The 27,594-nt window shown below is 39.2% G+C and overlaps 1 protein-coding gene across 8 annotated transcripts in view; it reads right to left on the bottom strand.

Moving 5' to 3' along the window:
- PHLDB1 (pleckstrin homology like domain family B member 1) overlaps positions 1-27,594 on the bottom strand; it is a 2,201,164-nt gene that overhangs the window by 1,297,492 nt on the left and 876,078 nt on the right. For all 8 annotated transcript variants that reach the window (XM_044080920.1, XM_044080921.1, XM_044080924.1 and 5 more), the window contains exon 5: positions 27,138-27,260. In XM_044080920.1, the coding sequence (XP_043936855.1) occupies positions 27,138-27,260 (123 nt within the window). The remainder of the gene's footprint in view (positions 1-27,137; positions 27,261-27,594) is intronic.

Genomic DNA, 27,594 nt, shown 5'->3' with positions numbered 1-27,594 from the left:
TCTGTATTAGACCTTTCTGAAGGGTTTTCTCGTCATGGGGGATTCAATGACTTCTCCCAATTTGCAATCATCTGTGAACTTGGCTAGCCAGAAGCCTTTGACATTGGCTTTAATATCCAAGAAGTAAGTGCCACAAAGGAGTGGGCCTAGCACAGAGCCTTGGATGACTCCACTGGTGACTGGTCTCTTTATGGAGGTGGTCTCACCGATTCTAACCTCCTGAGTTCTATCATTGAGATAGCTATCCAGTATGTCATAAAGGGGTTTATAAGTAGTTATGCAAGTTTGTTGACAATGCCTGAGTGGGATATTGTATGAAATGCCTTAGCCAGAATATAGGTAGACTGTATGCACAGTTTTCCCCTCATCCATTGCCTTAGTGACCTTTTCAGTAAGCATGACCTTCCTTTGATAAAGCCAAACTGTGATGGATCCAGTGTCTGGAGGTCTCCTCCTTATTGATAATTTCTATGATAATTCTTTCCATGGCTTTGCAAATAAGAGTAGTCAGACTAATGGGTCTGTAGTTTCCAGGATCTGTTAAAGGTCCTCCTTTATGAGGGGATGACTGTCACAGTCCTCCATTCACATGGCACAAAGCCTGTTTTAAGACTATGTAAATAATGATTCCAGGGGTTCAGATAATTCATACTTTAGACTAATTAACAGGTATCCTGGGATGTTACTGGGGCCCACTGAAGCTGTGTTCTTGGCTTTAGTGAGTGCAGCCAGTACATATTCCATAGTTATAGCTGGAGGGGGTTATGTTTGAGGGTATTACTGGGGGGATACCTGGAGTGAGGTGAGGGGCTAAAGTTGTAACTGAATTTGTCCGCTTACAGGTTCATTATATCACCAGGCTTGGTGAATGAGGCACCATTAACCACCACCAGTTCAGCACATTACTGTGTGCTGCCCTTGAGGTTTCTAACATAACTGTAGAATGCTTTACAGTTATCTTTCACCTGGGAGGATATCTTAATCTCAAAGTTGACTTTGCTTTACCTAATTAGCCTCTTAGCTGCCTATTTACTTTGATGAGAGAGTTTATATCTTTACGGGAATTACCCTTCCTGATTTTTGCCATATTTTTTTCCTTTTGTTGTATATCCTGTTTAATTTGGGATGCCACCAGGGCAGCATGTTTCTGGGGCTAGTTCTGAGCTTACTTCTGATAGGTACAGCAGCCTCTATGCAGCTATCGACATTGTTGTTCAGAGTTTCTGAGAGTAATTCAGCACAGGTTGGTGTGTTCTCAGGGTTTGGAGGGGCAAAGAATTTTGATAAACCATCACTTAATAACAGGTAATTTGCCTTGTAATAGTTCCTAACTGTTTCTAGTTTTAACAAAAAATACAGAGAAAAATCCTGTGTACTATGAGTATTTCGCTGTCCACAAGGAATAGAAGCTGTAAAAGTGCTGCAAATTCCAGCCGGCAAAGATTTGGAAGGTCCAGAGCTCATTTGGGAAGCAAAAAAAGCAAAGTGGATTCTCTTTGTGCCACCCCCCTGATGACGTCAGAGGTAATTCCTGCCTTAGTACAGAAGGCAACATGGTGGTTCCATGCCTGAGAAATGTTTTAACTGCTTCTAATCTTTCAAATGCTTCCCAAATGAGGTATTTCCAGCACTTTTACAGCTTCTATTCCTTGTGGACAGCGAAGCACTCACAGTACACAGGATTTTAACAGCTCAACATCAGCACCTGTATTAAAAGACTGGTTATCTGTTTCCATTAATATGAATCATGGACATTCAGCCAGGACCCATGCTGGTAATACTAACTTGAACACTCTTTTTGAAGATTTTGATTATTATCTTGCTAAAATCAAGTGTTTGCAATTAGATAATGCTTATTTTACTGAATGCATAAAAGAAAAGCTTGTACCTAAAGGGCTACGCATGTGGCATTACCCTAATGGTTTACAGCCAGATTCTTCTCTTTTTAAAGAACTTACTGCACTATTTGACCAGCATGGAATAGAATATATGAATGTTATTATCAAACATAATGAAGTTTTGACAAATTAATTAATTGAGACCGTCAGTGATTTGGACAATAACATTTGTAGTCATATACAATATAATGATTTTAAATATGAACATATTCACATTTTAAGAGCATTGATGAAATGTGTTCCAATATAAAGGCACATAAAGTGAAAAAATTAATTAGGGATAAGACTGACTACAGTAAGGGTGCAGCATACCCTCACCCTCATAAGAATAGGGTACTAAATTCTCTGCCGAAAATGGGACCTGCATTAATGAATTTCAAGCTCAAGCCTCTAACAATAGTTCAGAAGAAGTTTTTTTAGACCAGGCAGATTTTCCTCCACTGAGATGCTCCGAGCTTCTGAAAAACAGAGCCCCCCCCCACAGGACAACCACTGGGTAGACAGGTATACACCTTCTCATCACTCCAACAATCGATGGGGAAGGGGGAGACAATCCAACAGGGGAGGGAGAACCTTTTACAATCGCAACAACAGGAAATAATTGAAGTGTAATCCCCTGAACATACTGATGTTTTTGACATTATAGACACTTACCATGACCATATTCTCCCTCCTTGTAACATCATTACGAATTCTTTAGGTGATTTTAAAGTTTATAATTTTTCTAATGTTTGTATGGACACTTCACACTGTGATATTTTTGCAAAGGGTTTCACTTTTGTATCTCAATACAAGTACAATGTGGCCACCACTTTGTTGGAGCTAAAATTATACAACCGCAAGCTGAACCTAAAGGTTCTGTTTCAGAACTCTTTATCTAGTCAGTTTGTTAACCCCCTTGCCATTTCCAGCACTTACAATCCTCCACTATATCCTATGAATTCCTTATTTGAGAGAATGTGTGAACTAGATATACATAATCTCCCTACTAGGCATAGGATGAATACTGAAATTCATAATCAGGAGACTACCACCATTAATGAAATCAAGGATGTGTTGGATAGAATTAGGATTATGAAACCGGACAAAGGGGGTGGTGCTGTGTTAATGAACTTAGATGACTATAACAATAAGATGCTATTTATTTTAAACAGTAAAGCCTATGCAAAATCTTCCATCAATTAATTGAATAGTGCCTACATTAAAATAAGGAGTGAACTGCAACACCTCTTTATAGAAGGACCTAGTTCTATTGAAATTCTGAATTACCTATCAGTTTGACATCCAAGAGTGTCAGTAATGTTTGGCTTACCTAAGTTACACAAGAATTTAACACAACCACCCATGCGCCCCATAGTAGATGCTAAGGGAACCATTACAAACCCCTTGACTAAACATCTTGACCATAAACTAAAACATTTTGTTTTTAATGAAACTCATATCTGTAATGATTCCTGGAGCTTCCTTGAATCTATTAACAAGATACCTTTTAAAGATACTTTTGTCTTTTTGACTACTGACATAAAAGACCTTTACTCAGTTATTCCTCACAGTATTGGTTTTGATTGGTTTAGTGAGTTCCTTTATGCAAAGAAAGTTGGTCATTTTGATGCATTACTCTACACTCACCTCATGGAAACTGTGCTTAAAAACAATTTCATTCTTTTTCACAACAAAATCTTTCTACAACAAGAAGGGGTAGCCATGGGGTCGGCATGTGGTGGTCTGTATGCCAACATAGTTGTGACACAGTGGGAGAAGAAATTCCTTTTTCCCTCAGGTTTCTATGGTTACATCAAACACTATACTCGATATTTGGATGATATTTTTATTTTATGGGATGGACCTGAGTTAATAATTAATGAATTTATTACTTATATTAATTCCACCACAGAATTTTTAAAGTTTACTTATACACACCACTTAGATGAAATATTCTTCCTTGACATCTTCCTTGTTAAGGATTATCAAAATAAGAAATTTATATCAAAAATCTTCAGAAAAAAGATGTACTCAAATTCTTTACTTAACTATTCAAGTTCTCATCCACTGAAACAGAAGAAGGCTACAGTGAATGGACAATTTGTGCATGCTGCACGGATGGTGTCTATTATGGAAGAATTTTTGTATGAATGTGATACACTCAAGTATATGTTTCTGAAAAGAGGATATCCTATTAGTTTTGTCATGGAGATTTTACTTGAAGTTGTTAATAAAAGAGAAAGGACTTTCTTTCAACCTTTGTTAGGAGATGATTTAGGACAGACGTGTCCAACCTGCGGCCCACGGGCCGCATGTGGCCCTCAGAGCTCTATCATGGGGCCCACGACCTTTAACTGCAACTTCAGTGTACGCATGCTCCAAAACACATTTTTCTTTTGTTTTTCACTCCTGTGACCTGTAACCACAACATTGGTGTGCACATGTACCAAAGCACCCTTCCCGTTTTATTTGTTTTCACACCAAAGTAGGATCTGTGTGTTCACGCCGCTGTGTTATTTTGCACCAAACAATGTGTGTGTGTGTGTGTGTGTGTGTGTGTGTGTGTGTGTGTGTGTGTGTGTGTGTGTGTGTTAGCGCTGAAGAGGGATTCAGTACGGATTTGCCATTGTTGCCTTTGAAAGGGACGGCACCTAACTGTATTAATAGGCAAGTACGGAGTGAGTGAGTGAGTGAGTGAGTGAGTGAGTGCGTGCGTGCGTGCATGACAGCAAAATGTTTGTGTGTGTGAAAGTAGAAGAATAGTGTGTGTGTATGTGTGCATGAGACAGAGAGAGTGTTGTACTGAATTAATGTACCTGTCAACTGTACAGATTTTCGAAGAATGTCTGGTATCTCCTCTGAGGAGAACAAATGGGTGTCAATCAGTTGACTAAGTCTTTAAATGTAGGAGGCTGTATTTTTTTGTCAAAACATCATGTTATAATTCCCTGAAAATTTTGTTAATAAAGCAAAGGAATTGACATATGGATTATTTGACATGCTTAGTTAAAGTCCAGTTGTTGCATTATAAAGAGTTTCCATTAGGGTTGGTGGTATGACTTTTGCTCAGAGGAATGCAGTACATCAGAATATATCTATTTTATGATGATATTGCTTCAGAAATAAAAAACATGCTTATTTTTTTAAGGACGTTTTATGTTGGTGGATTTATGCTTGCTCTTCCTACCAAATTTAGACTCAAGCAGTGACCCACACTACATGAAGATACAATTGTGTATTTATCTTTGTATTTGAAATCACCAACAGAAAGTACATTCTGGAGTGAGAGTTATGCCATATTTTCCTGTGAAATTTGTTAGAAATTTTCAAGAGAGTCAGAAATTTAGTCCTGTATGACTAGGGACTAGGTACCGCTAATATTACCACATACACATTGGTTACTGTTTTTTTTTCATATTCATTTCATAATTTTCAGGCGGATAACTTAAGTATATCTCAGAATCCTATCATTAGGGTGTCTTCTGAAATCATACCTAAAATAATAGCCATTCCTCAGACTATATGATTTTTACTGTCATTTAAAATGTATAGCATGCAAATGAGCATTTTACTTGTTTAGGAAGATATTTACATATCTGATAATATGCAGCCTGTTTTTCTAGATTCTGTTAGCTGAAGCAGTGGGCTGTATAAAGCTGAATATTCTCTTGTTTGTCCTCATAATTTTATAATGATACCAGGAAGAGTGATGTAGGGATATTGACATTTGTAGGCAGCATCATATCTAGGCCGGTATCGTAATAAGACATTGATAGACTACCTCTGTAAAACATTCAATTAAAAAAAATCTTACCAATGACATAAATACCTTGTGTTGCTATAACATTGGGCATAAAAAGAAGATGCATTTCTGTACAGAAGTGAATATTGTAGTATAAAAATTGTCATTTAATTTTGTTTTATAATTAAAATTCAAGATGCTATTTTCCTTTGCCTTTGGAACTGACAGCACAGACTATGAGTAAATGTCTTGGGACTATAGCCAACTTTTTGGAAATATAGCCATTTATATACGGGAATTAGAAATGGCCAAAAAGAAAGCAGTTACCATTTGGAGGTTTAAAGATAAATGACTCCACTTCATATTCCTGTGATAATGGCACTGATGCCCTTTACTATGCTCAGACAAATAAATACCAATGTAGATCTCTTGAGTTTTACTGATCACTCTGGTCTTCATACTACCTAAAAAATCTGCATCTTAGAGCAGACATCATGATTGCAAAGAATGGCAATATGAAAATCTTTACTTTTTGAGCATCTACTGCTGACTTTAGATCTCCAGCATTTCCCATACCTCTGACATAATGATGCCCACATTGTTACAGGGTTACCTTGGATTTGTCCCCTCCGCAATGAGTGTGTCCCTCTAAATGAGAAGGTTTCTCAGCCCAAGAGCCTAGTAACATCCAAGTTCAAGCAGTGGACAGGGCATGCAAAGGTGCAATAATTGTCCAGCTGAGTTTTTTCTTTGTGTCCCTACTCATCCCCGGTATACTTGTATGCTACATATCACATGGTGGTTGCACAGGGGTGACATGGGGAGCCACCTCCTCATATAATGATATGCCCTGTATTATGCCCAGCCATCTAGCAACTTGACTGATGACTGTTATCATAACTATAGCGTCACCACCAGGTCTTGTCTCCTGGGTGTGCCCTTGAACATATTCTTACATTCTGCTCCCTCCTCCCTCCAAAAACTGAGCAGCCTTTTACCTCATCATTCCTCTTCCCCCATCATTGGCTCCTCCGGCAACTGGACTGATAATCTGCCTAGACTGTCTGTGTTTCACTCAGATCTTATTCCCTATGTGCCATAAAACTGATACCATACCCATATACTTGATATTTGTCATTGGATTCTTTTTCCTCTACTCGTAAAAGCTTTTTTCTTTTTATTGTAAACTAATTCTCTTTTAAGCTTTGTTGACAAGCATTCTTGAGAAGGTACTGTGTAACTGCAGTCTTATGGTATTTAACTGAACTTCTTTAGTAAACGGAAATACCTGAACTTCTTTAGTAAACGGAAATAGATAAGACTTTCAGAAGGTGTTTTTCTTCCATATAAGTATGTATACTTATATAGTTGTAGAGACATTTGGTCACATTGGGCCAGAGTGCATCTTGAACCCATATTACACATACTCTAAGGAACATCAGATGATGTGCATGAACAGTGTTTATGTCAGTTCTTATTTACTGTGTTAATTTATAAACATACTGACATAGCAACTTGCTGGTAGCAAAGCTATTGTCTATTAAGTCTGCCTGGGTGATGCATTTTTCTCATGCGTCATCACCTATCCATCCCTTCTCTACTCATTCTTTATTCTGACAGAAGACATGGACACCTTTAAGAAACCAGCAAAATCAAGAGGTATGATCTCATAAAAATGGAAGGATTCTGTACCTGTTTATTTGTAAAAAAAAATAAAAATAAAAAATATATATATATATTTTATATATATATATATATATATATATATATATATATATATATATATTATATAACTAAGATGTTAAGCCGCGGTGGTACAATGGTAGCATTGTTGCCTCACAGCAAGAGGTTCTCCTGTACGATTCTTGGCTGCAGTGCCTTCTGTCTGGAGTCTGCATGTCCTCCCAGCGGTCGAGTGGCCTCCGAAAGACATGCGTGAATGGGTGTGCCTTCGCTGAAGGTTGGGCGTTGGGCCGGCAACTTGGCACCATAAAAATCTACTGCCAATCATTAGCGGACCGGAGTTCCGCTGTGGCGACCCCTAACCAGGAAAAGCCGAAAAAAACAAACAACATATTAACTAAGATGTTAGAGTTAACTGTTAGATTAAGAATTAGAATGAGAATTAGAATTTTAAGGCAAATATTAGGCATTTATTCATTGTTCGAATGCACCTACAGTACAGCCAGGAGGTCGACTTTGGTCGCCCGCAGCAGCGAAAGAGTTAACTATATGATATATTTTATATGTGGCCCCAAGACAATTTCTCTTCACTCAATGCGACCCTGGCAAGCAAAAATGTTGGACACTCCTGATTTAGGACATCAGAGCCCTAACATCAATAATGACATAACCATTCAAGCCACTACTTCAGGTATTAGTGACTACAGGACTTCCTTAATAACTGTCTTTTCTTCCGACAGCATTGCAATAAAACAAATACTTAATAAGAACTGGTCCATCCTAAGAGAAAATAAAGCTGTTAGACCTTTCATTGATATAATTCCAACCATAGTTTATAAGAAAGGTAGAAACCTAAAAAATGTATTTGAAACAAAACAAAGTGGACTTGAGCACAAACTTGGATATATGAACAAATGTGGTATGTGCCACTTTTGTAAATGCATTAAGGAAGGGGACACTTTTAACATCAACAATATTAATTTCAAAATTCATCACAGATGTAACTGTAACTCTGAAAGAGTGATTTATTGTGCTGTCTGTAACCAATGTTGCTGTTTTTATATTAGTAAAACTGACAGGAAACTAAAAAAACACATTTATTAGCACCTCTATGAGATCAAAACAAAACAGTTAACCAATGCTTTGAGCAAACACATATTGGACAATGAAGAACATATGTTTAATTTTTTTGTAATATACAGTATAAGGACAGACTTTAGAGTTGAGGCCTGGTCCATATTCTTAGAAAAGAGAAAGCTTTATTGGCAGTTACACTTTGGTGTAGGTAACTGGCCAGGATTAAATGAAAATATTTTTAGCAGCTCCCTTTAAAAGCTCAAAGCATTAGACAGATAAATTACATGATATTACATATTTTAAAAATTATTTTTTGATAACACTTTTTAATACTGTAATTTATACATTTTTACATATTTATATTCCGTTTTAATAGTGAACAAACTATTTTATATAGCATATTTATTACATACAACTGTTTTAATACAATGGCATCATGTTATAACAAGATTGCCAAATTTGCCACAGAATCCACACATAGGTCCCATTACTGTTTATCCCTAAAGCAACTCAAATGGCTTGAAGTGCCACATGCACTACTATTCAATCAAATCTCAACAGCACAGAAACTCTTTTACCAACCAGATTTAACCCCGGCACTCCAGCACCTAATTCAGCCATATACCAGCTCCAGAGAGCTAAGATCCAGTAACGAGAACCTAAGAAAGGTTATTAGACACTAAAATGAAGCAGGTAAATCTCTGTTTGCTTGTAAAATTGCCCAAACTTGGAATGCTCTACCAGGCCACATAACTTCTACTACCTCAACTAAAATATTCAAACACAACCTTAAAAACCACTATACTAACAATTGGCTCTGCTCATGCTACTCCCTGGGTAAGCCACATTAATCTGCTAACTTCTCTGTCAAAACTAGCAACTACCATCCTCTACAGGAATAAACCTTTAAATCTCTATAAACTTCACTGTATTAGTTAACATTCTCAACCTTTTTAAAGCAACAACAATCCCTATGCTAGCTGTATCTTACTTACATGGACAATTGTAATTACTGTCTGAACAAAAAATATTGTCTTTACCTATTCCTTTGTGTCATGACTTTATACTTATTTAATATTTTCATAAGATTGTTGTATAAATGAAACTGTTATGTGTAACATAGACCCTGCATTGTACTTCTTCCTTGAACTATTTTGGAAATTATACTTGGAGCTTTTTTGCTTTACCTGTTTTGTAAATGATACTTGGAGCTTTTCTCCCCGGGCCTCCGCTGAAAATGGACCTGTGTCCAGTCGGACTATCCTGATAAACAAATGTAAAATAAATAAATAAATTTAAAAAAAAAGTCTTTAAGGGGGTGTATCTTCTTTCATTTCAAAATTATGATGCCTTCCACATGTCTTTATAAGGGAAACTTTACAATTTTATTGTATCTGATGAAGTTCTAGTGTTCTGGGACGAAAGCGCTTATCTGTTTTATGTGGATTTAATACAGCTGTGTTTTGCACTTGGACTACGTCTGGATCGATTTTTTTGGCTTGAATAAGGAATCTGCTACTTTGGTGAGGATTTTAGCTGCCCTGTTTTGCACTTGGACTACTCCTGGATCGATTTTTTTTGGCTTGCATAAGCATTCTGCAACTTCAGTGGGGATTTCAGCTGCCCTGTTTGGCTTTCTGTTACTGGTTTTAATGAGATCACAGAGCTGATTTTGATTTTGAAGGAGACAGCCTTATGGTTGGACCTTAACAGGGAGGACGAGACATTGGGGTGGTGCGGCATTCTCCCATTTTTATGATCAGGATGTCCAGTATGTTGGAACCTCTAGTGGGAATACTCACTATTTGGTCAAGGATGTTTGTATTTAAAAGTCCAAGAACCTCTGTGCCTGTAGATGTCAGGCCATGTAGGATTCCCAATCTATACATGGAAAACTAAAGTCTCCCACTGACAGCAACTTCTCCTTCAATCATCATGTTTCCACAGTGGTAAGGAAAGCCTTCTACACTGCCCATTTCACAAATAATGGCATTGCCTTCAGAAAAAAAAGAGGTTATAGCCCCCTGTATTCCTCCCTTATTAGGCCAATTATAGAATATAATGTGCCCTTTGGTATGTACCTCTTCGTGGACCTCCAACAACTGGAGAGACCTCAGAGGTACCTACAAAGAATTTCAAGGTGTCCAACACCTGTCCTATGCTGACAGACTAAAATCCCTGTTGCTTTACACCGTGCCCTACAGAGTACTCAGGGGTGACCTCTGCCTGGACTATAAGCCTTCCATTGGCCCTTTCCTGATGGAAATGCTACACATAAGCAAGACAAATGGTACTCACTGCACCCACTCTAGTGACCTCAACATGAGAAGTGATACTAACAGAACCTGCTAGAGAGACAGGTTCATCTCCCAAAGGCTTCCCCTTCTCTGGAATAAACTTCCAATCTTAGTAAATCAGAGTGCTTCACTGACCCTCTTCAAGTATTGTCTCGATAACCGGATGGGGAATCGCAAATTCACCCCTGGGGTTTTACCTGTGTCCTTTCTGGACAGAGGCAGCAAATGTTGAGTCAGGTCTACTAACAGCACCATTAAAAGAGGGAAAAACTCTACTAGGCTTGTAAGGGCCTCAAGGCCATTAGCCTAGTAACCGACTGTGATCCTATGATCCTATGATCTATGAGCAGAGTGTTAACCTGGATGGTAAGTACCTCCATTAAGGTCCAAGTATGCACTGTAAGCTTTTTGGGGATGTGAAGGATGACCAATAATGGGCTAGGATATGGTACAGGATTTTGTCTATGGTGATCTGCAAGTGGAGGAACTGCAGCATATCATCCAGTCTGACCACCCTTGAGGTATGCTTGTTACTGATGTATATTGAAACAGCTCCAACTTTAGCCTTTGCCTGTACAGCTACTGGTCTAAAAGTGTGAAAGGCACTGAAACCATGCATTACTCTCTGCCACTTTAAACCATGTCTTAGTAATTGCACAGATATGCATATTCTTGAGTGTGAGAAGGCTTGGAGGGAGTGTAGTTTTTTTTTAGGCTCCTGGCGTTCAGCAGTAACATCTTAAGGTTCTGTTGCACTGATTTTGCTATGTCAGTAGGTTTGTCAATATGGCATTGTCTAAAAAAGGCACTATTGGATGGACAAAGCCTTAGCTAGTATTAGAAAGCCTAGAGGGGAAAGGTGCAGACCATCCTTGTCAAAGCAATATGGTCTGCTGACCATATCCTCCCAAGCTGACAAATACTGGATTCCTTTAGAATGACACCAGAAAGACAGCTAGTTGCTGAAATCAATCATTTTTTGCTCATACTGTGGCATCTTCCTCGGTGATGGCAATATGCTGCTCAATGCCAGGCTCACACCAGCCTGAGACACAGTTTGAAAGCTAAACAATGTCTCTGTTCATATAGTCCAAGAGGTATGTCTCAGGTCATTTACATCCACATGGATTATGAGGGAATCATACTGGTACCTGTGGCATAACGACTTGAGTGCATGAGTGATTTGGTGGATCCTAACTCTAGGTAAGCAACTAACAGTTATCTTCTCCTTGTTCAGGCAGGTTAAAGGAGCATCAATATATCTTACAACGGAGTCCCCTATGATGACAGTCCTGAGAAAGGTGTTTGCCTGCCTTAGGGGTTTAGTGTTTGAGACTCCACTGAGAGTGAAAGCACGTGTGGTGTTAGGTGTTGTTTTTTTCTGAGCGCCTTTGGGCTTACTGCGGCATAGCTTTAACAGTGTGTGGTCTAGGTAATCTTTGCTGTTTAGGAAGATTGCTTTTAAGTGCATCAGCATATATTAGTCTTTGCGTGTGCTCTGTGCTATGTGAGGTGGGTGTTGTGTGTGTGGTTTTAACAACCTGAAATGGACTTGTATGTGAGAGTTTAGCTTCCAGTGTCATTGTGTAATTATACCCCTTGAATACTGTGTCTGATTCTTAAAAGATTAAGCTTTTGTCAGTAAACATGAAACAATCACCATAATGTCTCAAGATGTCCAAATCCATCAAGATGGCTAAAGAGAAGTCAGGAAACTGCATATCCATACTGTCCAGTCCTTAAAATTGGGAGCTACAAGGGGGTGGTGCACTGGGTTTAGAAGGCTATAAAGGGTGCTTTGTGCAGACTAATAAGGGTGCTTTGGCAGACTAATAAGGGTGTTTTATTTGGGCAGATTATGCTAAACAGTATTAAGTTCTAACTGTAATGTTTATATAATAATGAAGTCTACTAAATCTGTAGATGTTGTTACTCAAGGCCCATCTACCTGCTATAAGCTTGTTGGTGCACAAGGTTGTTGTTGTGTCTTTCGGCTTTTCCCGGTTAGGGGTTGCTACAGCGGAACTCCGGCCCGCTAATGATTGACAGTAGATTTTTACGTGCCGAGTTGCTGGTTCTGATGCACAACCTTCAACGAAGGTATGCCCATTCACGCATGTCTCCACACAGAAGAATCGAACAGGACAACGTCTTACTGTGAGGCGACAACGCTACCGCAACACCACCACTGCAGTACTATATTGCTGTTTTACAGGTTACACCTTTACAGACTGTTCTACAGAGACAAATCTGCTTTCTCTGTGTTTGCTACATTACAGGGCACTGCTAACCCACGCAAACATGCAAAATTTATAGCAGCACAAAAAAAACAGCAAACTAAATAATGAGCCCTCTGGCCAATAAAATAACTACACTGAGTTCTTTTGTGTACTTCCCAACTCAGACAGTCCAGGCAAATCCAGTCCTCCTGATGTAAAAACACAGAAAAGACCCACAAGTGCAAAGCTAACACATACCACTTACACAACTAGCAGGAAATCTCTTGCTGAAGGTAATTTCAACATAGTAACAGTGAGAGGAAAAGCAATTTTTTTTACAACAAATCCAGTGAAATGCACACATAAAAAAGTAAACAAAAGCAATCACTCAAAATAAGAAGTGTATTTAGCAATCAAAGGTACTTAACTTTGCCTGGATGGCACTGGATACAAGTAAAACACGTCTGGAATGCAAGCTAGGACTACAAGCTTTGCTGAGCTCCAGGAAAATGAGCAGATGATGTCATGTAATAAAGGAGGTTTACTCAAGTACAATACTGGTTTGCTGGGTGAGCGCTCAGTATCATGGGTCTATGGAAAACAATAGGTAGGAAGAGTACATAAACAGCTTATACAACTGTCAATAGCAATGAAAGAGGGGAGGGAGGGACTTTGGAAATCAGATAATCGTAAGGGGTGGAAGGCAGAGACACAGCTTTGTAAAACAGCAGAAGGGTGAGAGAGTTGGGAATTTTTCAAGGAACAAGCAGGCTAGCTACAGAAGCTAGCAATCAAATAAGGGCAATATTAAAGCTCTTTCAGAAACTTTAGCTTATGTGTTAATGGGGGATGGGGCAGATATGGACTGCAAGCAGGTAAATGACAAGCAGAATATAAAAGCACTAACGTATAAACTGGAGCAGAGATAATTATCTCACTCCTGAACTTCTACTACCATGGTCCAAGAACAAACTAAAAAAGTGCAATCAGATGGAACAGTGCAGCAAAGTACAACGTAGTATCACCACCCCTTTTGTTGCTAGAATAGGTCTTCTGAAGGGTGGAGAGACAGATTCCAATGGTAGACAGGTACCATCCTGCTCACTCTTAGTAAGTGTTTCTTTAACTTTTGGACCAAACAGGTTGGAGCCATCAAATGGGGTATTAATAAAGGATGTCTTAAAAGATTTCAGTGAAATCACAGAGAAGCATCCATGCATGTTGATGCATGGTAATGTCGGTGCCTGTACCATCTTTTGCATTAGAAAGTAGGCACATGGCCACATTGGAAGTGGATTGCAGGGTAAACAGTTGGGTATCCACTGTTTTTTGAACCTCCAGTGGTAAGTTACATGAGACGGACTTGGCAATCTCTTTGATTAGGTCCCTCTGAAAATGAGTCATATATGAAAGGTAATTTAGCACTTTGAGTGCGAAAGTCACTGAAGGTTAAGTCCATTTCCCAAATCTGTCCAATGCCGTTGACTCCCTTTTAGCGGGATGAACAGATGAACTCTCCTCAGACAGTTCTCTTTTCATGGCTGCTGGTATTACCATGACATCTACTGGAGGTCCTTTAATACAATGTTTTCTGTCTTTTTGAGGCACTAGAATCCTATCAGGCTTTTTGGGGATGGCTTTCACTATGTCTGAGTCCTTCCATGCCCACTGTACTACAAGTTCTATGATGGTATCCATGGGAGATACCACCCAGGATGCAGAAGAACCAGTAACAAAAGCTTTGAGGAACACAGATTTGTCTGGGGAAGGGGTTTTGGTGGACCTCTTTTATCAATTCTAGGATGTCACTAAATGTGATGTCGTCAAAAGACTTTCTAGGGGACCCTTCACCTTTACCCAAATTTGTGTCCTCAGTTACAGACTCATGAGAGAAGTGTAGGTGCTTTTGTTTGCACCTCTGTTTCCTAGGACCTTCTCTCTGGGGTGCCTCTGGAGAGTCTATATTATTAAATCAAAAGTTGATTTGATCGAATGCATAAAGGTCAACACCAGAATGTGGAACAGCAACTTGCTCAAGGTTTGTAAACGTCAAAAATCAGAACATCGAAATTTTATAGTTGGCCAGCTTCGTCTCCTAGTGTGTAATGAATAATTAATTAAACGTGATCACCCTATAATCACCCGTGTCCTAAGTGGAAAGAGAAATGTGTGTATTACTATAATAGATACATATCTAACTCAATAAAGAACACCTAACACAAACTGAAGTAATAAGACTGTGTGGTGCATTACAGTCGTAATGCGTTAAATTACATTTTTAATGGCACAGCTATAGCTCGCACAAAATCAGTGGTACAATACTCAGTCCTTTTCTGCAATACTGCTTGCATACAAAGTTGCCTTTCAATACTTTTCCGCTTCTTAGGTGACAGTGGACAATTTAACTAATTTACCCTGTTTTGCTCACGTACCAAAACATTAAGAGCAGCTAGAATATCTGAAACACATCTACCAAATAGACACCTGACACGTCTATGCCAGCCTTCAACATAGTTTTGAGTATGTAGAAGTGACAAATCATTCAAACTGGAAATATTCCAAAACAAAATTGGAAACATTGGCGGAAATCTTGAAAAGTGTGCTGATCTAGTTTGCTGCTTTCGGACACGTCCTAAAACATACACTTCGGCAAAGTATGACAGTAATCCTTTCCCTTCAACAGGAAATGCTTCTGATATGCTGTTAAATGTACTGACCACATAATCTTCCTGTACAAAAGACAAAGCTACAAGTTTCTTAACAGCTAACTGAAACTATACAGACTTTCCATACAAAGACAATCCTACAGATTGTACCTTTCACCAAACAGCTTGTGAAAAGTGAAACAAACATCCCTTAGAAGTTACCTTATGGAAATTATGTCTTACACTTTTAATAGCTGCCATCTCAAAGTCAGACAAAATGTATTCTACTTTAGCCTCTAGATCAACAGATGATAACACCTCATGTAGACATTCCCACAAGTAGTTGTACGATTTGTACAACTTTTTATACATTAAACAGCAGACCAAAGGTAAACTTTTACTGTTATTGCCAAAGGTCACCATACCATGGTTAGTATATAGCTGACAACAAAGCCGACCTTTTGTTAAATATACACCATCCATAAACCAAACTGCAGATGAACACAAATCTTGCAAGTTCTCGTTAGTTGTGAAAACTAACACATGTATATTATTACATAAGTCAACTTTGCGTTTCTGTATAAAAGAACCTTCTTTCAAAACACACTCAGTAACATTTACTTTATTTAAAGGTGTTGAAGCCATGGTATAAGTAAGCATCTTTTTACGTTGTACACAATTTACCTGTTGCAACATAGAACGTCTAGAAGGCAGACAAAGTGCTTTCTACAGATGTGTTGGCAATAATCTCATCTACTACTGATGTTGGTGCACTTCTGGACAGACGAACTGTTTTTTTTAATTGGTGACAAGCTATATAATGTTCTACTTCACTAGCATCTGATGCATGAGAATGCAAAACAGACTTTAACAACATTTCACCATCTACTTGCTTCATAGTGATTGCTCTACCTTTGCATTTACATGCTAGTTTAAGCTTACAGCACCAATATCGTTTATCCTTGATTGTCTTTTCTAATGTATATAAATAGCCATCTACATGTAACATGTCCCTGTTTTTCTCAGATGTTATAGTCTCATAGTAGTTACCTAGAATGCCAGGAGCTACAGGCGAAGTGCTAGCCATTTTGAAAATGACACGTAGTCAAACGCACATGGGTGACATGTTCTATATTTTATTTATAGAAAACTGTACAGTATCATATCAGCACTTAAAATGTAATTTCTTAATCCTCTGATATGTTCTAATTAGTAATTTTTACATCTACATATATTTCAAATATGTTTTTATATTCTACACTGTAAAAATAGTACTTTCTAACTACGGAATGTACGGGTGACATCGTACATTATTGTTCATGGTTTGACCAACTATAACATTTCGTTCTTTTGATTTTCAACATTTTAACCTGTCGACCATGTTGCAGTTCGACATTCTGGTATCGACATTTAAGCATTCAATCAAATCAACTTTCAATTTAATAATATAGACCCCCACTAGGGACAGGTCTAAATCAAACTGGGAACTCGAGTGGTGATTACCCTCCAAGCTTACAGATACCGACTGCCCTCAATGAGGGGAATAAGTCAAGGAATCCAATGGGAGTCAGGATGGATCAAAACTCAAGGTCCGCACTTGCCTTTCTGACCCAGCCAGGACCCTTTCAACAGCCAGTGATGTAACTGGAGCCAAGGAAGTGTTTCCCCAATCTGAAGCCTCAGGAACTTTCCAACTGACATCAACCTCAGATCCGAGCTATTGATTGCCAAGGCCCCAAGAGGAAGTGATAGCTCTGAAAATTTCAGGGTCACCCCACCACCGGGAACCCAACACTGATGCTTTGGCTTTGAGACTCGTCTCAATTCAAATAGAATCAGAGCCCAGTGAGTAAGGGATGTAGTCAATGATGAAGTTCCTTGTACTGTCAAGATCCAAATGAGGGGCACTGGAAGAACTCATCCTTGTGGGAACCATATCTGAAGAACAGACCAGTACTGGAGAAAAGGGTGAAGGGTAAGATAGTCCTGTAGCTGGAGTCTTGGGGACAGGGCAGGGAGGACTCCCAGTTGGATTTGTGCCCTTAGAAATTTCCTCATCATACAGTCAATATCTATTTCTGTACGGTTTCTGGTGGATCGGGGTGAATTCTATGATGATGCTACTGATGGAGTGCTCACAGTGAGAACCTAGCTTGAGGAAAGGGAGATCAGATCTGACTTGCTGGTGGATCCAACTTCCTTGCAGTTTTAGATGCCAGACCTGAAGGATCATTCAGATCCAGAGACCTTTGCTGATTTCAAAGATCTTTTCTCTCTTCATATTTTTTTATCTGTCAACCTTTCTACTTCTCTTTGTTTCCCCTTAAACTAATCTCTTTTTCCTTTTCCTTACTTTTTTCCTGGTTTATTTGGGGAAGCTGAAGCTGGTCTCATAGCAGAAGATATCCTTAGATAGAAAGAAGATGAAAATCCTGTCTGAGGGGGGAGAAATTCTTTCAAAGGAAGGTTTTTCCCTGCCTTTAACAGCCCTGGACCAAAAAGCAGCAAAAATATCACAGTCAGCTTGAAGGTGGACAGCACATAAGCAATACATGGAAAAGAATGCCGGTCTTGAGTAGGAATTTTGTGTCCGCAAGCCAAGCACTTTTTAAAACCTTGATGTTTCTCTGATATTAGAAAAACTGCAATATACAATTAAATTCTAACAAGTAGCATACTATACTTATCTAAAAAACAGTCACACCAGAAACCTAACAGCTAATAAGTAGTACACTATATTTACTGAGAAAAGAGTCACACCAAAAACCCAACACCTAATCTGTTTTTAACAACTATCTTATAAATATCCTAAAAATATCTAAAGGTATAACTACACAGCTATACCATATTACTAACTACACTACCTAAAAGGGAAGGGAGGAGTCAAAAATATTGATAATTTTTAAGAAGAGACACTTTCACTTACCGTGATAAGCAGATATCTTGGGCACACATCTGGAAGTTTCAGGCAGCATATGAGATCTGAGGTAACTTAGTGGAGATGAGGGAATTATGGGTAGGGGAAGAGTCAGAACCTCAGATCCACAGCTCTAGAAAAAAGTGCTGAGGTCAGATTTGATCGAAACCAACAACCCAAATGTTGAATTGGATGAAAGTGGACAACACGGGATCAGGTGTTTTATGAACTTTGGGTATGCCAAACTTAATACCCAGCCAAGGAGCCTCAACATACAAAAAAATCAAAATTTCAAAAGTAGTATAACCCTGACTGTACAAATCAAAAAGCATCAAATACATATAATTATATTTATATTGCTGATAAATTCCATATAACTGCATCTCTACAAACTCATCATGATTTCATAATAGCTTTCCAATATCTTGCACATAATCACACTGCTACATGATCATAAATCTACCTCCCTTGTCAGCTTTCATGAACCTCAGGTTCATCTCGACCAATTTTTTAACCAAATCATAGCCATGGTGATTTAAACTGTAATACTCACAATTAACCCTATTATCAGAAATAGATACATTGCATCCTTAATACAAGCATCATTGAATGCCTGTAAAGTAGCCGTGAGGGGTGGATTAAATGTAGAAGTTTTAGATAAACAACCTTTTGTTTAAATCTTAATGCCTAAAAATAAAACTTAAATGTAACTGATTTAAAAATTTTTATTAGAAAATTCAAGTGTTAACCTTGATCGCACTAAAACTTGGTATAAAAGACAAAAAAAAAACAAGTTTAAAAAAAAATCCAAATGTCCATCAGAAAAAGGTTCTTTAGTGTAGTTAAAAATTAAACCATTACTTTCCACTAGAGGCTTCTCAGCCTGTCTATCACAGTTTACCATCTCCTAAGACCATGAAACTGCCCTCTATTTTTCCCTTTCCCACGTGGGCCCAAATGATACTTCCAAGGGTTCTGTAAATTCCCCCTATAATGAATGTTCGTTGATGTTCGATAGTTCTGCAGTCCCTGTCTTTGCACAATTCTCTCCAATCTCCTTGGAGGTATAGATTTTAAAAATCCTGTCTGGTCTCATCAAAGCCATGCTGAAGGAAGACTGCTGATCAGAACAAGCCAAACACACATTACGTGACGCTTGCGGAAGGGGAAAGGCAGTACCATTACATTAAACTGTTTGGCCTTTTGATACAGTGGTCTTTTGCAATAAAAAAAAGCTTCATTTTCTTCTTGAATTGAACTGAACACAGCCATACTGTGAATTTGGTTGTCTATTTTTTGTATCTCATCATGCAATTAATTAATCAAATGTTCATTGTGTTTTACAGTTTTTAAACTTACAATGTTCCAAGTACAAGCTATAATCTATTATATTTCATATTGGTATCTGTTCAATTTCTTCTCAAAATGTTTAGCGCAATCTTTGAGTGTGGAACCACCACTAGGATAGCGGTTAATTGCAGCTGCATAAGAATTAGACACACCAAAGGAATTCTCCTACTAACATAAAAAGGAACTCAGCTTGGGTCTAAAATTAACTCTTCTATAGTACATGAAAGTGACCTAGAATCAGTTGCATTTTCTAGTCCATCAATAACAGTAACATCAACATCACCACTGTCCAACAAAAGGTTCAGGGAGGAAGTGCTACAAACCTACAATGGATTTGCTAGCTGCTGAGACACCAACAAAACAGAACACTGAGTTCCTTGTAAAACAGCAGTAATATTTCTAAACGTAGCAGAAAGTGTCTCAGGAACTGGATGCCCAGAAAGATCCAGTATGACATCTGAACTATCATTGTGATTCAAAGAACTGGCAACACCTGGAAGACCCCAGCAACCACCAACAAAAGAAACAACAGATTCCCGGTACTTGTGCTAATGCTCTACAAAAAAAAATCTTTGATCATTTATTCAGAAGAAGATGAGGTTTACATTTGGATGAAAGTGCCCAATAAACAAACTTTTTGTTCAAGTATATTTTTGTGGTGCTTCCTGTTTGGTTGCTGGTGCTTTTTTTCACATTTTGGAAACAGCAGTTTGAATTGACAGTTATTTGAATGCATTACTATGTGACCCTTATTTTAGTTTATTTTTTTTTATAAAAGAGTCAGACATCTTAGACCTGTTGGGGCTATCTGTGGAAGAAAATGGCTAACTGCTGCTGTTGCTCGTTAGTCTGGCTTTGCAGACCAAATGTGACTTGTGTGAAGCAACTTGGAATACTTTAATGTGTGGTGTGGTTGCTGTTTGCATGGAATTTGGTGGAAATGCATTATATGGCCATCATTTTATTACTATTTGACATCTGAAGTGTACAGAACAGAAAGTGCATCACAGAACACCCATACTCTTACAGCTTCTAAGAGCCTGCAGTCCCCTATACCCTAAATGTACAGATGGACTTTGACATGGACTCAGTGGTGGCCTCTGCCCTCAAATCCACATACTGTAGATACCCAGCCCTGCTCACAGATGTACACAGAAGGCTGCTGTAGTTTGTGTGGGGAGCTGGTCATGCCTTCTTTAATCTTCCTTATAATCAAACTTCAGGGGATGTATATATAGGAAGGACAGTGTAGTCATTATACCTTTAACTTTTCTTACTGGCCTCAGAGGTAAGCATAGAAGGGTGCTCTAGTTTGTGTTGGGGCTGGGGACATTGTGGTCATTACTTTTTTTTACTTTACTCACAGACTTTGTATGTGTGCAAAGAATGCCACTATAGCTTGTGTACTGTAAGTGTACTATTTAGGAGGAACAAGTTGGAATACATTACTGTGATCATTACTTCTTTCTTTCTTCACTATCAAACATCAGAAACACATGCAGCTATCTTTTAGGGGAAGAGATATGGAGGGATGTTTTTATATATGTCTGACAACAGGCTAAAATATACTACTGTGTTCTATTTGTTCTCTCAGCTGTGTCCCAGGCTGGCATTGGGAGGGGGGTGTATAGAGAAAGTGGCTGCCTTTTGGGGGTGGGAGTAAGGAGGCTTATATACATACACACACACATACATACATATATATATATATATATATATATATATATATATATATATATATATATACACACACACATACATACACACACACACATATATATATATATATATATATATACATACACACACACACACACACACACACACACACACACACACACACACACACACACACACGTATGACAGTAGTCACTTGAAATATATGGCCATGGCCATTACTGCATTCACTTTCATTCTAATCTAACATCAGAGGGGTGCACAGAAGGTGAATGCTTTTTTTGGTTAGAATGTAGGGATGCTGACAGTATTCTCAGATGTGATCATCCATGAAAGAAACAAAATGAATGAATTTTTTTGCTTCCTCAGAAATATTGTTCAGGCCATCACTGGATCAAAATGTTGGGGGGAAATACTCTAAAGTACACCTCAAAGCATCTATAACCCCATGGCCGCTGGCTTAATTAATAATTTCCTAAACTTTTCTACACAGTTATTACTGTGCAGGCTTGGCCAGTTAGAGCATGTTAAAAGGATGCAAGGTAAGTAAAGTCAAACAGTAATACTCCATTTCTTTCCTTAGTCATGTTTTTGTTCAGGCCATCTTTGTATGAAAATATTGTTTTAAAAAATCTCAAATACACCTCATTGCATCTAGAAAACCATGGTTTCTGGAAAAAGCTGAAGAGAACAGCAAATGTGAGAAAATAAAGAAAAAAGTAATACGTATTGTGCAGGAATGTCAGGATGGCTAGAAAACAGGAGCACTTTGAGATGTGTGTGGGGGGGAGGGGAAACAGAGACTTTACCTAGGGCATCATTTCACCTAATGTCAGTCCTGTATATAAGGTTGTTCTAAACTGACATCACTGCAACTAAATACCAGTAGCTATGAATGTTGCTTTATGGGATGGGACAACTTGGTGTTGTAAACAGGTCTGCTGTAATGTAACAGCACTGTAACTATAGTTTAGTCTCTGCATACTACTTCTAATGCCTTCAAGTATGAACTAAAAGGTTAATTATGAGAGATGGCAGCAACAGAGCGATACCTAGACTGTAGTGTTCAGGCAGCCTCCAACTTGAGCTTTGCTCATGGCCCACAAAACGAATACTGTCTCTGGATTCCAGTAATTATGTGAATTGGAGAAACCATACAGTTATGCAGAGTGAATGGAAGTCTAGGTGATGCTGGCTAGATGGGTGGGTCATGAAGGTTCTGAAGGAACTAACATACAGAAGTTGAGGCCTGAGCAGAGGAAACCACTCTTGTCCAAGCCAAAACAAGGCTTTGATAATTACTTTGCAGTTGTTCTTCCTGACTTTCAGTATGAATTTCAGAATAAGAGGACATGGGGGAAAACGTAAAGGAGACTTGTCTCAGTTCCAGATGACAGCATCCCTGGGATGCCGTCCTGGGGAAGAAGTTGCTGTATGTGGCTCTGGTTAGGGATGCAACGAGATCACAGCAAGACTTCTCCCAGCAATGGAAGGGTTTCTACACTACAGAAGAACTGATGGATCACTCATGAGGTATCAGTAATCAGCAACTGAGGCTGTAACTGGAGATAAGATTTCCCATAAATATGATTGATAACTAGAAAGGATCGTGTTAACACAGCCCTGGGTGGGGTATCTGCCAATGTGACAGAGTGTGGCTGGAGAGAGGAGTAAAAGGAAATCATACAGCTTCTGGATGTCACTATTTACTTGCCCTGTACTATGACAAAACACACCTGCAAGCAGAGCAACAAACAACCCCTAACTTCCTCCAGAGTGGGACTGTCTGAGAAAGTGTCCGAGATTAGACCACTCGCTGTCTTCCTGAAGGGAGACTATGGTAATCCTACTGATTATTCTTACCTCTCAGCCAGCAATCATTCAAGAAGTTACAATGGCCACAATGGTTCCTTCTAGACCTCCATTTCTTCTGTTGGTGATGGTCATACTGAAATCAGAGATGACGTGGAGTCTACTGCAGCCTTAAAAAGTTGCACTACAAAGTTTGGAACTTGACAGTAACAGTGGCATGGGTATTACTCTCACTTCTTTGGTGTTCTTCAAGTGACTGCCTACTGACAGGCTGAAAGCAGCATTCCCTCTGAAGGTGCAATGCTGACAGTTCTCTTGAAGTCTTTAGCTCTTCACCATTCTGCTTGGTAGCACCTGACTGACTTTGCCATGTTAGTGCCAGCTGCCCTAGCTGCACCATCTGCAGACTTGTGAGTAAGAAATCAACTGCCATCTAAACCTGCATTTTATGTTTAAACTGCCAATCAGCAATTCCTCCACTGACTGGCACATTTCATTAACCAACTCTCTCAGAAATCTAATTACATTAGAAAGACAGTTTACCACCATCAAGGAAAAGTGAAAGATAAGTAAATGCACTTCCCAAGCCTGTCCATGGCCTTAAATCTTATCTGGGAGCTATCAGCACAGCTCTCTGGAGTAACAGTTTTTTCAATGGCTGCTGCAGCAACAGTATAATTTGGTTTGGGAGTCTGTAGCCAGCAGACCAGTCTCTGAGAGGCTTAGAGCCTTGTCTGGGTTCCTCAAGATAGGTGCCATAACATCAGGGTTATCCCATGCAGTTCTTACAACCAAAAGTATGATTTTTACCAACAGGAGGGACCACCCAGGAAAGAGGACAGTAGACCTACAAGGACTTTTGCAGTATCTTTTAGCAGAAAGATCACAGGATCGGAGGGTTATCCCCTGTTTGTCTCATCATCTCAAGGACCTCCCCAAAGTTGGGGTCGTCTAGGGGATGGTAACAAATCAAATCCCTCTTCATTCTCAATATCTAGGGAAGAGAAACTCCTAATAGGAGCCTAATTGCCTCTTCTTGCACCTATGCTTCCAACTTGACCTCAGAGGTGACAAGTCTGAGGACAATGAAGTGGTCAGCACAAGACCAGATACCTGGGATTGCTCCTGCAAACCCTTCCACACATCTGCCTTGATGAGTGAAAAAAATGGAACAACAATGGGTCAGACAAAGAAAAGTCTCCTGCTAAGGTCAGTGTCATGGGTAGTACAGGCTCTGAGAGTGGCAAATGCAGGACAGTGTATATCACTGGTATCAGAGTTTGAGGCCAAGAGTACCAAGTCGAGCTGCCTGAAGCCAAAGTCAGTCAATGCTGAGAATGACACTATAAATATCTACATTGATACTATTCGAGACAGACCTACCACCGATAACATGACAGAGACACACACTGACACCAGGCCTGACATTGAAAGCTTTGACCCTGAATGCTGAAAAACTAGACTCCACTGGCACTGGCATCAGCACCAAAAACAGCACAGAAACTGATCTTGAAAAGCTAACCTTGACAGAGAGACCCCAAGCTCCATGACTGATTGATCTCAGCAGCATAGATGCCAAAACCACTGAAACAGAAAGCAAAGCTGATGTTGGAAGGAGTCAACCCAAAGGCAGTGGTCCTAGCACTGAGATCCCAGCTGATGCTCACACAACTGCCAGGGTTGATACTAGCACCTGATAGTTCATGCCTGGCTTCACTGGGACCGGCACATGAACAACAAGGAAAAGAAAAAGCAGCTCTGTTTGCCCTAATACCACATGGGGAATAAAAAAGAAATGTTGTGGGGGGCAAAAAAGGTTTCAATCATCTTTTCATAGTCAGCCTTGATAGGAGGAATAAAATGACTCCTAAAGACTATAGCTAAATATAGTCTGGAAGATGCAGAAATTCTACTTACCTCAGAATTTGAGAAAGAACACATACTTGCAGCTCTGACTAGTTGAATGGGAGACGGTCTTAAAACTTTTCACAGGAACAGTCTAGCCATGTGGTGTAGAGGGATGCAGCCATGACTATAGCTGAGATGACCATGTTCATTTAGTGGCACTGGCACCTGAGGGACTAGGCAGAGCATGGCTTGCCAACATCAGCTCATTCATCTCTGAGGAGAGGGAAGCTGTTGAAAGCTGTTGAACCTGTGGCAATGGTAATATGAAAAAGTAGTTTGGCGTATCAACTGCCTGTAACAGCTAGGCTGGCTCATGCTGCCAATGAGGAGCTCTGTCCTGTGAAGCCAGTAAGAGAGAGAAGACTGTATGTCAGGAAGCAAGCCTCCTTCTCCCAACCAAGCAGCAAGCTGCCAAAAGGCTGCTCCTCAGGCCCTGCAGCTGTACAGCTTCCCTACTATGCAACTCTCACCAGCGGAGGAACAAATGGGCTAATTAAGAGTTCCATGCAGGAGCTAAGGGACTGCAGAGCTCTTGCCTAGCCATGGGATGTCAGGCTGTTTCTCCCAGTCGAACAAATCGGCTGACTGGATACAGGTAAAGGAGCTACAGGGTAGGACCTAGGGAGGTAGGTTAGGTCCCAGGGAGGTAGGTTGGAGGAAAAAAAATTAGCAGGAATTTCAGACACACCAAAAGGAGAATATGTGGAAGTTAATTTCTCCTGTATTCTTGGCTTTTTTATCAAAAGGAGCTGTAGAGGAATTTCTTACTTTATAAGGTTTACTCCCGTCCTCCTCTTCCTTCTTCTCCTCTTCTCTGCCTCGTTTTTCAGTTTTTGTCTTTAGAAGTAACATTGTTATCTTTACTACCTACAAGCTTATCTTGGAGGTCAAAGCAGCTGACCCTAATGTAGTGCTTGAGACTGAAGCCCAATCATAAGTTGATACAGAGTCGTGCTTCTATAACAAAAACAACTTATTTTCCTGCCTTTAGCAATAGAAGGTGCAAACTACTGACAGATACCACAGTCAGGATAAGATGCTCATATCCTAAGCAAATTACACAGAATGCATGCCCATCTTATAGCACGATTTTCTGACCACACAGGTACTTCCTAAATATCCTACTCTCCATTATCAATAAATGTCAAAATCAGCCAAACAGTACAGAACAGTAACAGCAAGTAATAAAAGCTTATGAATAACAAACACAAAAAACAATACCGGAACAAACTGAAGAACAACTATGAAGGAAAGGCTCCACTGTCAAGGCATTACTAAAGGAAGTGAAGAATCATAAAAAGGGCAGTGGTCTGACCTGCTAGAGTTCACCAAAATGAAGACAAAAAGATAACAAGAGACCTAAACAAGACTTAGAGATACGTAAGAAATTTGCATAACATTTTGATTTAAATTAGAATGTGTCCATTTCTCTGAAGCTAGCTCTACATGTAGCAAAACAGATCTAGAAAGGAAGCAAGCTTGCAGGGCATTACAGGCAAAAGGGGATAAGCTAGTAGCCTGGGAAAGTTTCATGAGTTGAGACGACTAAAAGTCTGCTGTTTCAGTACTGATGATGATGAGAATGAACTGCTTCACACCACATATCTTGTTCTCAGAATCTACAACTTATACCCCTCTATAACAAAGGCTTCAAAATCCATCTGGGGAAGAAATGCACCATGATCTTTAGCACTGTGAAAACACCTCTCTCCTTTTGGTCAAGGTATAAATATAAAGATATCCAACCACCACACAACACTTACATAATTTTCAGCCTACAAAATGCCCATCTCAGTGTCGTGTCATGACACACGTCCTGCACACAGTGCCTTGTAAATGTAAAAAACAATTTAACACTAAAGACAAATGAACGTCTACATTGACACCAAAGACAAATATGAAAGTCTACTCTACACAATGCACCACATACCTGATGGTATTCCAAATGGCCCAGATTGGCTCCAACCTCCTGGCAGCATGCTTTTCATTTTGAGGGCTTCAGCTGGGTGATTAAACCTGAAAAATGTGGACTGTCCCAGGCAAATCATGCACCCTATATAAAAAGAAATAACGAACAGGAAGTTAGACCCACATTCATTCACGTGTTTATTTATTTCAAACAATTTCACAGCTTTGTAGGTGGACTCATTAACAGAACCTTTTCATTTGCACCCCAGGCCACAAAGGCAGGACATTACAGTCAATGAAAATTGGTGTGATAAATAGTGGAGGAGTTTACAATTCATGTGAAATATACATTCTGATTACATGATAATTTCAGTTGCAATAGCAGTCATAACAATTTAAACAGAATTTACATTCAGTAAAAATTAGAAAAAACAAAAAACACACAATTTAGAATCGACAGAATTGTTAAACACAAACTA

This window comes from Protopterus annectens, chromosome 8.part0, assembly GCF_019279795.1.
Source record: "Protopterus annectens isolate FY-2018-M chromosome 8.part0, PAN1.0, whole genome shotgun sequence".
Lineage (NCBI taxonomy): Eukaryota > Metazoa > Chordata > Ceratodontiformes > Protopteridae > Protopterus > Protopterus annectens.
This window is presented reverse-complemented; position numbering and strand designations above follow the sequence as displayed.